The following is a 10545-nucleotide window of genomic DNA, read 5'->3' on the forward strand; positions in this document are numbered from 1 at the left end:
CACAAGGCGGGAAGGGTGACCACAACAGCCAATTTAGAAGGGGAACATGAGTACAACTTATCTTGGCAAAAATGGTCTTCGTCTCCTAAAGCTCCCTGCCATGACGTGCCGGTGGGCTCGACGATGACCTCTGTCTTGACGAGCCTGTTGTCTTGGTCTTCTAGCACTGAAATGGCAATCTTTGGGATTGTCCTAGAACCCACGAGCTGGTCTTGCCTCCTTAGCACCAAAGAGGAAAGATTCACCATCCGCACCTGCTGGCATGGCTCCTGGCGACGCCTGTCCCGGCTCGCGTCACCCATGTGCAGCGCAAGGCGGGTTTGGTGAGCCTAGACATATCCTCCCCGCGAGGGACCTCGGGAGGCAGCTTCTGGAGGCTACCCTGCGTGAGGCCCTCGAGGAGCCCTTGGTGATGCCCGCCTGGCACGCGCGTCGCGAGGGTCTTACTTGTGAAGCCTTGAAGGTGGGCCGCGTTGGGCCTACGGCGTGCGCCGCGTCCTGGGCCGCAGGCAGACGAGCCTGGGTACCCCTAGTCCCACGGGCCCAACAGTATTAATCTTACGTCAGACTTTTAGCATTTCCAAAAAATATTTCTCATTTGTGTAGGAATACTAATTTGGTATTGTGATTGTTGATAGTTTACTATATAAAAATTGGTCAAACTTTAAATCATTCGATTTGGGGCAAAACTCATTTCCCTTTTCCAAGCACGGAGGCAACACCAAAGCAAAAACGGTTATGTGTTTTCCTCCAAGAAGCGTTATCCCTTATTTGTGTGGTAACCGTAGCTCCACATTGCTCACCCGATGCCCATGGAAAGCTTTCATTAACAGAATGGTGTAGAAGTAAAAGCCACGTGGTATGAAAAACAACTCCTCCCAGCCTCCAAGGTTGAAAATAGTGCACACAAAATTTTCCTATGTTGCAAGTAGACACCCATCTTGTCTTTCCTTTCACAAGTATATGCTATAGAAAATCCAAAATGACGCAAAAATTTCCTTGCGGGATTGCGATCTAGCACTGCAATATGACCGGAGAGCAAGTGGTATTACTCTATGAAAGGAAAAGACCAGCTCAAATTTCCTTCATACAGTACCACAGAAGGAGTACCTAATTCCATGCAGCCAAACAAAACGACCGTTCAGGAAGGAAAGAAAAGGAAAACCTTGTGCGCCTGTGCTCGGATCCTACCCTCCCCTGTCCGTGAACGCCGCGCCATGCCCTACCTCGGAACGGCAACCCTGGGCGGAGGGCCCGTGCGCCGCGTCCACAGCCACAGCCGCGCCCAGCTAATCTGGTGCTGGTCCATAGCCCATGCTCCACCCCCACCCCCATGTTACGACCTACTCGTCCGCTCGCAACAGCCATACGGCAGCAGCAATAACTCCATCGGCCCCAGCCGCTCGCCGCCTATTAATACCCCGGATGCCCAGCTCCATGGCCGCAAACCAACAGCTGCTACTCCAGCATCCATCTCTCATCTTCTTCCTCTTGCAACGAAACGAGCGTCTAGGTTAACAGCTAGCTAAAGATTCGGACGATGGCCGTTCTTGTGGCGAGGCAGGGGCGCGAGCTGCAGCGGTACAGCGCGAGCACCGGCGGGCGCATCGTGGTGGGGTGCATCCCGTACCGGGTGCGCGCAGGCGGCGACGGCGACGGCGAGGGCGAGCTGGAGGTGCTGGTCATCAGCTCGCAGAAGGGGCACGGCATGATGTTCCCCAAGGGCGGGTGGGAGCTGGACGAGTCCATGGACGACGCGGCCCGGCGCGAGGCCCTGGAGGAGGCCGGCGTCCGCGGCGAGATGGGCAAGGTGCTCGGCTGCTGGCACTACCAGAGCCGCCGCTACCAGACCACCTACGAGGGCATCATGTACCCGCTCCGCGTCACCGACGAGCTCCAGCAGTGGCCCGAGATGGCCTCCCGCAAGCGCACCTGGGTGAGCACAGCTTCTTGCCCCCCTCATTTCTTGACGCAGAGTCAAATTAGGAACCAAGAACATGCCCTCTAAACGTGTGATTTCCGATTGATTTGAGCAGGCCACGGTGCAGCAGGTCATGGAGGGATGCCAGCACTGCTGGATGCGGGAGGCGCTCGAGGAGCTCGTCGCCCGGCACGCCAAGCCGCAGTCCGCCCTGTGAACAGCCAAGCGGGCTGGCGGGGTGACTGGAGCTCGAGCGCGCGCGACTCTCGCGAGAAGAGGCCGGGAGCGAGCACCAACGTCCGTCCGTCCGTCGTCCTCGTCGTCTCTCTCTCCTTTCCTCGGTGCAGCGGCAGGCCTGCCGGCGTGTCCGGTGTCGTACGACGACCGGACCGGAGCATATATTTGGCCGCCCTTGCCGGAGAGACGGGCTGGGATCCACGATGGCACGCGCGCGTCGACGCTTTCCTGAGGAGGCGCAGAGTCGTCGTCGGCGCGGCAAATAATGGGGACGAACTTAGAAATGTGTGAGGTAGAGATCGGAAGCGAACGGGGCAGGAAAAAATGACAAAACAGTGCCGAACGAACATGTTCACGATTCTTTCTTTAGGCTCTGGGAGTAAAAGATCAATCAAATTGTAAATTAAATTAAGTAGCCGCGTCTTTGTGGCACGCTCAATCAATCAAATGAGGACTAGTAATACTTACTGTACAATCTCCGTCTGGAATTACCTGTCGTCGAAATGAGCTAGTGGAGTACTATTCTGTCACCACACAAATTCCTGCAAAAGTAAAAGAAAAAAAATCTACCGCTATATCTGTTTGATCAGAAACAAAAGTTGCGCACGCCATTAGACTTGCTCTTGGACAGCAACATCGATGTCGAGCGCACGCTAATTCCTCTCCGCGCGTTCTCGGCCGTTCTCGGCTGGCCGGAGCATCTGTCCTGTCCTGCTGCGATGTTCCTATTCCCTTGCATTATCACCGCAACCGAGAGAGAAAGCTAAGAGCATGCTTGATACGTTTCAGTCCCATGACTAAAAGTAGTGGGACTAAAACTTGCTAGTCTTACCCATGCTTGGATCCAAGTACTAAAGAGATTAAAATCTAGTTATTGAGCATTTATTATCCTTCAAACCCTCCAATCCAGAACTAAGAAGAGGAATTAAATAAGGAGAGAGAGAGCTAATACATATTTTAGTAGGTTTCCCATGACTAAAAGATTTTAGCCTCAAGACTAGTCCTAGCCTCTCTTTAGTCAGGGGTGCTTGGAACTTTAGCCTCTAAAAGAGACTATTTTTAGTCAGACTAAAAATAATCCCTTATATCCAAGCACCCTCTAAGCAAAGCATTGATTCTGTTCCGCTGGCGCGGCAGCTACTACCGAGTGGAGTACGTGGTGGTGGAAGGAAGCTGCTACAGGCAGCGAGTGCTGGATATGCTCGCACGTCCAAGGGATCGAATCCCCACCCGTTTCAAGATACGGCTCCGCCAGCAGCATCCCCTTTACGGCTGGACCGCCCTCGCCGGAGAAGGCGACGATACACGCCTGTAGTACTAGACTACTAGTACGTGGAGAGGCTCCGTCCGGCCGGGTGTGTGCGAAAACATGACACGCCGAAATGAAAAAGGTTTTGCAATCACTGCCTATGCCTGTCACGTAGATGTAGGGTGTCGTGCCCTGCCGTTTTCTCACGCAGATAAGAGCTGACGTGAAAATGCGGGAGGCCATGCCCCAGCCTGCCCCATTTGGTTTGTAGGAATTTCATAGGAATTCTAGAGGATAGGATTCTTATAATTTTTTTTTCCTTTAGAGATCTTTGGTTCATATGAATGGATTCATATTCCTACATAGAATTGATTCCTATCCTCCACATTTTATAAAAAAAATAAAAATGAGCCTAGACTCAATGAAAAAATTCATTTGATGGTAACCAAATGACATCTTGTTTACTATTCCTACTCATAAGATTTGAGATACCTGTCATCTCATTTTCTACAAGATTCCTATTTTTATGATAATTTTATCTTATGAACCAAAAGAGCGCTAAAGTTTCATTGCTTCAATCAGTACGAAACGAAATTTGGGGGGAGCCGGGCGGTACAGACACTGCCGCTGGACGGCGACGTGCGGAAGGCGACGCGCGCGCCCAGTCACGGCGTGGCCCCGCGCCGCTCGCTCGACCGCATCCGCCGATTATATTGCGGAGACCCGCTTGACTTTGGACAGTAGGATTTGTCGCCCCCTCGCTTGCTCCGTAGTAAAAATTATCGTTGCGGCTGGTCGGCATCACGGCGCGCTAGTAGGAGCACTATAGTACAACACTCACCCCCATTGATTGGCAGATGATGATGAGGGTGGGATTAATCTGAGCCCGTGCAGTCGTGGCGGTCCACGTACGCTTGGCTCGTTGGGTGCCGCGGGATAAAAACGGCTGACGAGTCATCCATTGGCGTAGAGTAATTCATAAACAACTTGACGACGACAGTGAAAGAGACGAAGGAGAAAGTGGACCCGGCCCGGCCCGCGATGGGGACGGAGGGTGGCGCCCGCCCGCCCGCCCGTCGTTTCGTTTGTTTTATCGGCACTTGTGCGGCACGCCGGTGATTGTTAATCACGGCGGTGCAGTGCTTTTGCTTCCGCCCGCCGTTTCGCTCCTAGATTTTCTTTGCACCGGTGACGGCACCGGTGTCTTTTGTGGCCTCCGCCTTTCACCTTTGCGGTGGTAGATCGGTGTGGGGGACGGGACGAATCCGTTGCGTCGCCGACGCTGACGGCTCAACGCAGTGAAAGATTCTCGGTAGATCGTTGTACAGTGACTCTGATAAGTCTGATTGAGTTTGTGGAGGACATCGATCCAAGTTTACCGTTCGCCGGGACCTTTCAGATGCACGCTCGCTCGGGCAGCTTCCTCCTCCGCCATCGCCGAGGCCTGACCGAGCCTCAAGCTGCATGCCGGCGAGGGACCGAGCGCCGGTTCACGGAGCAGAATCGTTCAAGTTGGGGCAGCTCGACCCGATCAATGTGTGGCTCGGAGCCATTCGGAGGGACTGACGCAGGACGGGCCTAGTCTAGTGGCAACTTGACAAATTCAACAGTACAATAAGCTTATGAGACGACGTGCTCACCGCGAGCGGGTCGGGTTATCATCGTCGCTGGCGACCGCGCGCGGTTGGTGGGCGTCTGGGCGAGCAGGACTGCAGGAAGGAGCCCCCGGCTGGACCGAGCACGCCGGCAGTCCATTGTTGGACTGGTTTCTTCGTATTTTTAACGGATCTTGGACCAGTTTGTTGGGCGCCTCATCTTAAAAAAGTTTGTTCGGCATCTATGCTTGAGCCAGGAGGAAGTTGAAGTAGCACTATTTCAGATGTACCCCACTGAGGCGCCCGGTCCGGATGGCTTCCCGACGCACTTTTTTCAACATTATTGGGACACGTGTGGTGGTGATGTGATGTAGGGTGGAAACCCTAAGGACCGATCTTTCACGAAAGGAGCGGATCCTGCGAAGAACACGAAAAACACGAGGGGGAAAACGAGAGGAATCACGAGGGAAAACACGAGAGAAACACTAAAACCAACAAAATATGGTCACACATGTGCTAGATCCATGAACACAAAAGGAGGTACATGATCCACGATCAACAAATGACGATACAAAGGATAGCCAGTTCTTCTCCGTAAGGAGGTCTTGAATCCACAAGGGGATCTTCCCGTAAAGGGATCTTGAATCCAAGATGGATCTTCTCCGAAGAGGGGCCGCGATATCTCTCAAGGAGTAGATCCGATATGGATGAGCGAAGCTCTATCTCACAAATGAGCTAACACAACGCTAACCCTAACTAGGAGAAGGTGGAGGAGTATGTATAGTCTAGGTCCACAAAGGGGTAATGGGAGAGGGATACATGGGCCTCGGGCCCGATCCCTGTACGCAGACAGGTACCGGACGTCCGCTGGGGACCGGTCGTCCGGTGGCTCGTGGGCTTCCGGATGTCCGGTAGTCGCCGGACTTCCGCTCACTTTGGCTCGGTTGAGGTGGCACCAGACGTCCGGTAGCTGGCGGTCGTCCGGTCGCCGGTCGTCTCGTGTCGTCGGTCTTCCGCTGAATTGGCTCGGGTGTAGATGTGTCGGTCGTCCGGTGGGGACCGGATGTCCGCTCGCTGGGAGTGGCCGGTCGTCCGGTGTCGTCCGGACGTCCGCTCGCTGGAGCTTCGTCGGCAGCTCTTCTTCTTGCGTCTTCGTTTTCACGCTTCCCTCGTGGATGGTGTAGTTGTACACTTGTGCTCACACTCCTCGTCGTCGTTCGTAGCATTCCGACAATACCTATGCATACACACGAGTGGAGTGTCAAGTAGTATACCATCCTTAAAGGGGTCAAGTGAACACGCGTAAAGGAGATGATTCACCTTTGTGTATGTGAAGTGGATGTCGAACGTGTCACTTGCCAAACGGACTTTTGACATGGTGATGTCCGTAGGATGCTCCGCATCATTTCCCCTCCCTTGGGAAAGATCTGACCTCGGATCGAAAACCAAATCACCATGGGAAAGAGATGGCTTCGCCGTGTAGAAGTGGACGTTCACCAAGTTCTTGTCATCTTGAAGCTCGAAATGGGCACTCTTCAATGTCGCACCGTCTTGTGATTCCTTCAAAAGGAGTAAGGACAACAAACACTTGGAAAAACAAATGTGGTTAGCGTCAGTGCAAAACCAAGCATTCAAGAGGTTATTCACCAAACAAGTGTCGTCATCATGCAAAGCATATGGTGTGACAAAGGATGAGGAAGATCGCTTGTAGGACTTGATGAGGGCTTTGATCTCATCCATTTGAGCTTGCATCTTGGCGTCGGTGGAGTTGTTCGTGGCATCGAACTCGTTGTTGTTGTTGTAGACCAAAGATGAAATGTCTTGCCTATCCATCACAAGACTCGAGCAAATATGAGTAGGAGACAGAGAAGAACTATACCAAATGTACCTTGACCGAAGTTGAAAATGGATCAATGATCACTCAACGATGTAACAAAGAAATAGCACAGTTGGTACCGATCTTGTCAATTTCTCACACCTACACAAATAAGGCTTATGGTGGAGCTCGGTGAGGATAGTGGCACAAAAATTTAATGCAAAATGTTAGCAAGAGTCAATAATATTGAAAGAGATTCACAAATTCGCAAGTGAAACAAGTAGACCAATAGCAATATGTGGTACACGGAAACACACACACAGATAGATAAATGGGGTCATGCAACCAAGGAATGAGCATAAAATGTGGAATCCACGGAAAACGCTCGTGTTGCACAACTCAAGAGAGACGCTAGCACGATTGCTCAATGGGAGGATACGACACTTGTGCACAACCTATGATATGCAAAATGTATGAACTTGCTATCCCAAGTATGCTATATATGTATGGTGTTCCGGTGGTATGATCACAGATGATCGGATATGACAATCTTATATGCAATGTGGTATGATGCTATGGCACTTGCTTACAAACTTATTTGCTCTTTCTCTTTTGCTTAAAAGCTTTTTTTGTGTATGACCACTTTTGCACAATGCACAAAGCAAGATAGCAATTGTATATATGCGGGAACAAACTTGTGGCACAAGGGATGATCTGATACCAATATGATATTGTATGTATGCAATGGAAGGTGTAGATCACTAATGTGCACAAGTAAGGTTGCCGGAAATACTCAAATGGCTAGTCTCGATAGGCAAGTGACGCAAAATAGCCTAGGGGTTAATGCTACCTCTTGAGCACTGCGTTGGTTTTACCCGAAGAGGAAGGGATGATGCAGCAAAGTAGCATAAGTATTTCCCTCAGTTTTTGAGAACCAAGGTATCAATCCAGTAGGAGGCTACGCGCGAGTCCCTCGTACCTGCACAAAACAAATAAATCCTCGCAACCAACGCGATAAGGGGTTGTCAATCCCTACACGGCCACTTACGAGAGTGAGATCTGATAGATATGATAAGATAATATTTTTGATATTTTTATGATAAAGATGCAAAGTAAAATAAAAGCAAAGTAAAAAAGTAAAAGAAATAACTAAGTATTGGAAGATTAATATGATGAAGATAGACCCGGGGGCCCTAGGTTTCACTAGTGGCTTCTCTCAAGAGCATAAGTATTCTACGGTGGATGAACGAATTGTTGGAAATATGCCCTAGAGGCAATAATAAATTAGTTATTATTATTATATTTCATTGTTCATGATAATCGTTTATTATCCATGCTAGAATTGTATTGATAGGAAACTCAGATACATGTGTGGATACATAGACAACACCATGTCCCTAGTAAGCCTCTAGTTGACTAGCTCGTTGATCAATAGATGATTACGGTTTCCTGACCATGGACATTGAATGTCGTTGATAACGGGATCACATCATTAGGAGAATGATATGATGGACAAGACCCAATCCTAAGCCTAGCACAAGATCGTGTAGTTCGTTTGCTAAAGCTTTTCTAATGTTAAGTATCATTTCCTTAGACCATGAGATTGTGCAACTCCCAGATACCGTAGGAGTGCTTTGGGTGTGCCAAACGTCACAACGTAACTGGGTGGCTATAAAGGTACACTACAGGTATCTCCGAAAGTGTCTGTTGGGTTGGCATGAATCGAGACTGGGATTTGTCACTCCGTGTAAACGGAGAGGTATCTCTGGGCCCACTCGGTAGAACATCATCATAATGTGCACAATGTGATCAAGGAGTTGATCACAGGATGATGTGTTACGGAACGAGTAAAGAGACTTGCCGGTAACGAGATTGAACAAGGTATCGGGATACCAACGATCGAATCTCGCACAAGTATCGTACCGCTAGACAAAGGGAATTGTATACGGGATTGATTGAATCCTTGACATCGTGGTTCATCCGATGAGATCATCGAGGAGCATGTGGGAGCCAACATGGGTATCCAGATCCCGCTGTTGGTTATTGACCGGAGAGTTGTCTCGGCCATGTCTGCATGACTCCCGAGCCCGTAGGGTCTACACACTTAAGGTTCGATGACGCTAGGGTTATAGGGAAAGTATGTACGCGGTTACCGAATGTTGTTCGGAGTCCCGGATGAGATCCTGGACGTCACGAGGAGTTTCGAATGGTCCAGAGGTAAAGATTGATATATATGAAGTATGGTTTTGGCCACCGGAAGTGTTCCGGGCATCACCGGTAGTGTACCGGGACCACCAGAGGGGTCCGAGGGTCCACCAGGTGGGGCCACCAGCCCCGGAGGCCTACATGGGCCAATAGTGGGAAGGGACCAGCCCCTAGGTGGGCTGGGGCGCCTCCCACCAAGGTCCAAGACGCCTCCAAGAGGGGAAGAGGGCAAACCCTAGGGCAGATGGGCCCTAAGGCCCACCCTAGGTGCGCCTTCTGAAAGCACAAGTGCTCCCTAGGTGGTTTTGATAATTGATGACAACATATCTCTTGTTGGACTAACATTTCTATCTAGCATGTTTCAGATAAGTTCAACAATGGAGTGGCATGGACTAAAGGTTGTGGGAACTCCTTCAAGATGCTAAGGACAAAGGATTGGCTAAAGCTTCAAGCTCAAGACTCTTCATTTTACATTTTAGTGATCCAAGATCACATTAAGTCCATAGGAAAAGCCAATACTATCAAGGAGGGATGAGGTGTTGCTTAATGAGCCTCTTGCTTCATGTGCTTAATGATATGCTCCAAAATCCTCAGCTACTTTCCCACTTCCACATATGACCTTGTTGGGGAACGTAGCAGAAATTCAAAATTTTCCTACGTGTCACCAAGACCTATCTATGGAGAGACTAGCAACGAGTAGAAAGAGAGTGCATCTACATACCCTTATAGATCGCTAAGCGGAAGCGTTCAAGTGAACAGGGTTGATGGAGTCGTACTCGTCGTGATTCAAATCACCGATGATCCTAGTGCCGAACGGACGGCACCTCCGCGTTCAACACACGTACAGCCCGGTGACGTCTCCCACACCTTGCTCTAGCAAGGAGAGAGGGAGAGGTTGAGGAAGACTCCATCCAACAGCAGCACAACGGCGTGGTGGTGGTGGAGGAGCGTGGCAATCCAGCAGGGCTTCGCCAAGCACCATGGGAGAGGAGGAGTAGGGAGAGAGGTAGGGCTGTGCCAGAACTTCGTGTATAGCTCCCATGCACCTCCCCACTATATATAGGGGTGGAGGGGCTGGTTTCTTGCCCTCCAAGTCCATTGGGGCGTTGGCCAAGGTGGGAGGAAAGAAATCTCATTATTTCCTTCCCCACCGATTGTTATCCCCCCTTTTTAGGGATCTTGATCTTATCCCTTCGGGATATGATCTTATTCCTTCTAAGGGGGGATCTTGGTGCGCCTTGACCAGGGGTGTGGGGCCTTGCCCCCACTACCCACGTCCATGTGGGTCCCCCCATGCAGGTGGGCCCCACTTCGGAACCTTCTAGAACCTTCCCGGTACAATACCGAAAAATCCCGAACATTTTCCGGTGGCCAAAATAGGACTTCCCATATATAAATCTTTACCTCCGGACCATTCCGGAACTCCTCGTGACGTCCGGGATCTCATCCGGGACTCCGAACAACATTCGGTAACCACATACAAACTTCCTTTATAACCCTAGCATCATCGAACCTTAAGTGT

At 50.5% G+C, this 10545-nt stretch overlaps 1 protein-coding gene across 1 annotated transcript; it reads left to right on the top strand.

Annotated features, from left to right (window-relative positions):
- Window positions 1–1425: 1425 nt before the first annotated feature.
- Window positions 1426–2633, top strand: LOC119317780 (nudix hydrolase 17, mitochondrial-like). The gene is made up of 2 exons (XM_037592278.1): window positions 1426–1936; window positions 2037–2633. Exons 1-2 carry the CDS (start codon window positions 1541–1543, stop codon window positions 2136–2138), a joined length of 498 nt encoding a protein of 165 aa, XP_037448175.1. The 5' UTR covers window positions 1426–1540; the 3' UTR covers window positions 2139–2633.
- Window positions 2634–10545: the final 7912 nt, after the last annotated feature.

This window comes from Triticum dicoccoides, chromosome 6A (assembly GCF_002162155.2).
Source record: "Triticum dicoccoides isolate Atlit2015 ecotype Zavitan chromosome 6A, WEW_v2.0, whole genome shotgun sequence".
NCBI classification, from domain to species: Eukaryota; Viridiplantae; Streptophyta; class Magnoliopsida; order Poales; family Poaceae; genus Triticum; species Triticum dicoccoides.

Bases quoted from the DNA above. Each gene is read 5' to 3' on its own strand.
- LOC119317780 (XM_037592278.1), top strand. From the start codon at position 1,541: ATGGCCGTTCTTGTGGCGAGGCAGGGGCGCGAGCTGCAGCGGTACAGC. The intron at 1,937-2,036 runs GTGAGCACAGCT...TGATTTGAGCAG, and splicing joins CCTCCCGCAAGCGCACCTGG to GCCACGGTGCAGCAGGTCAT.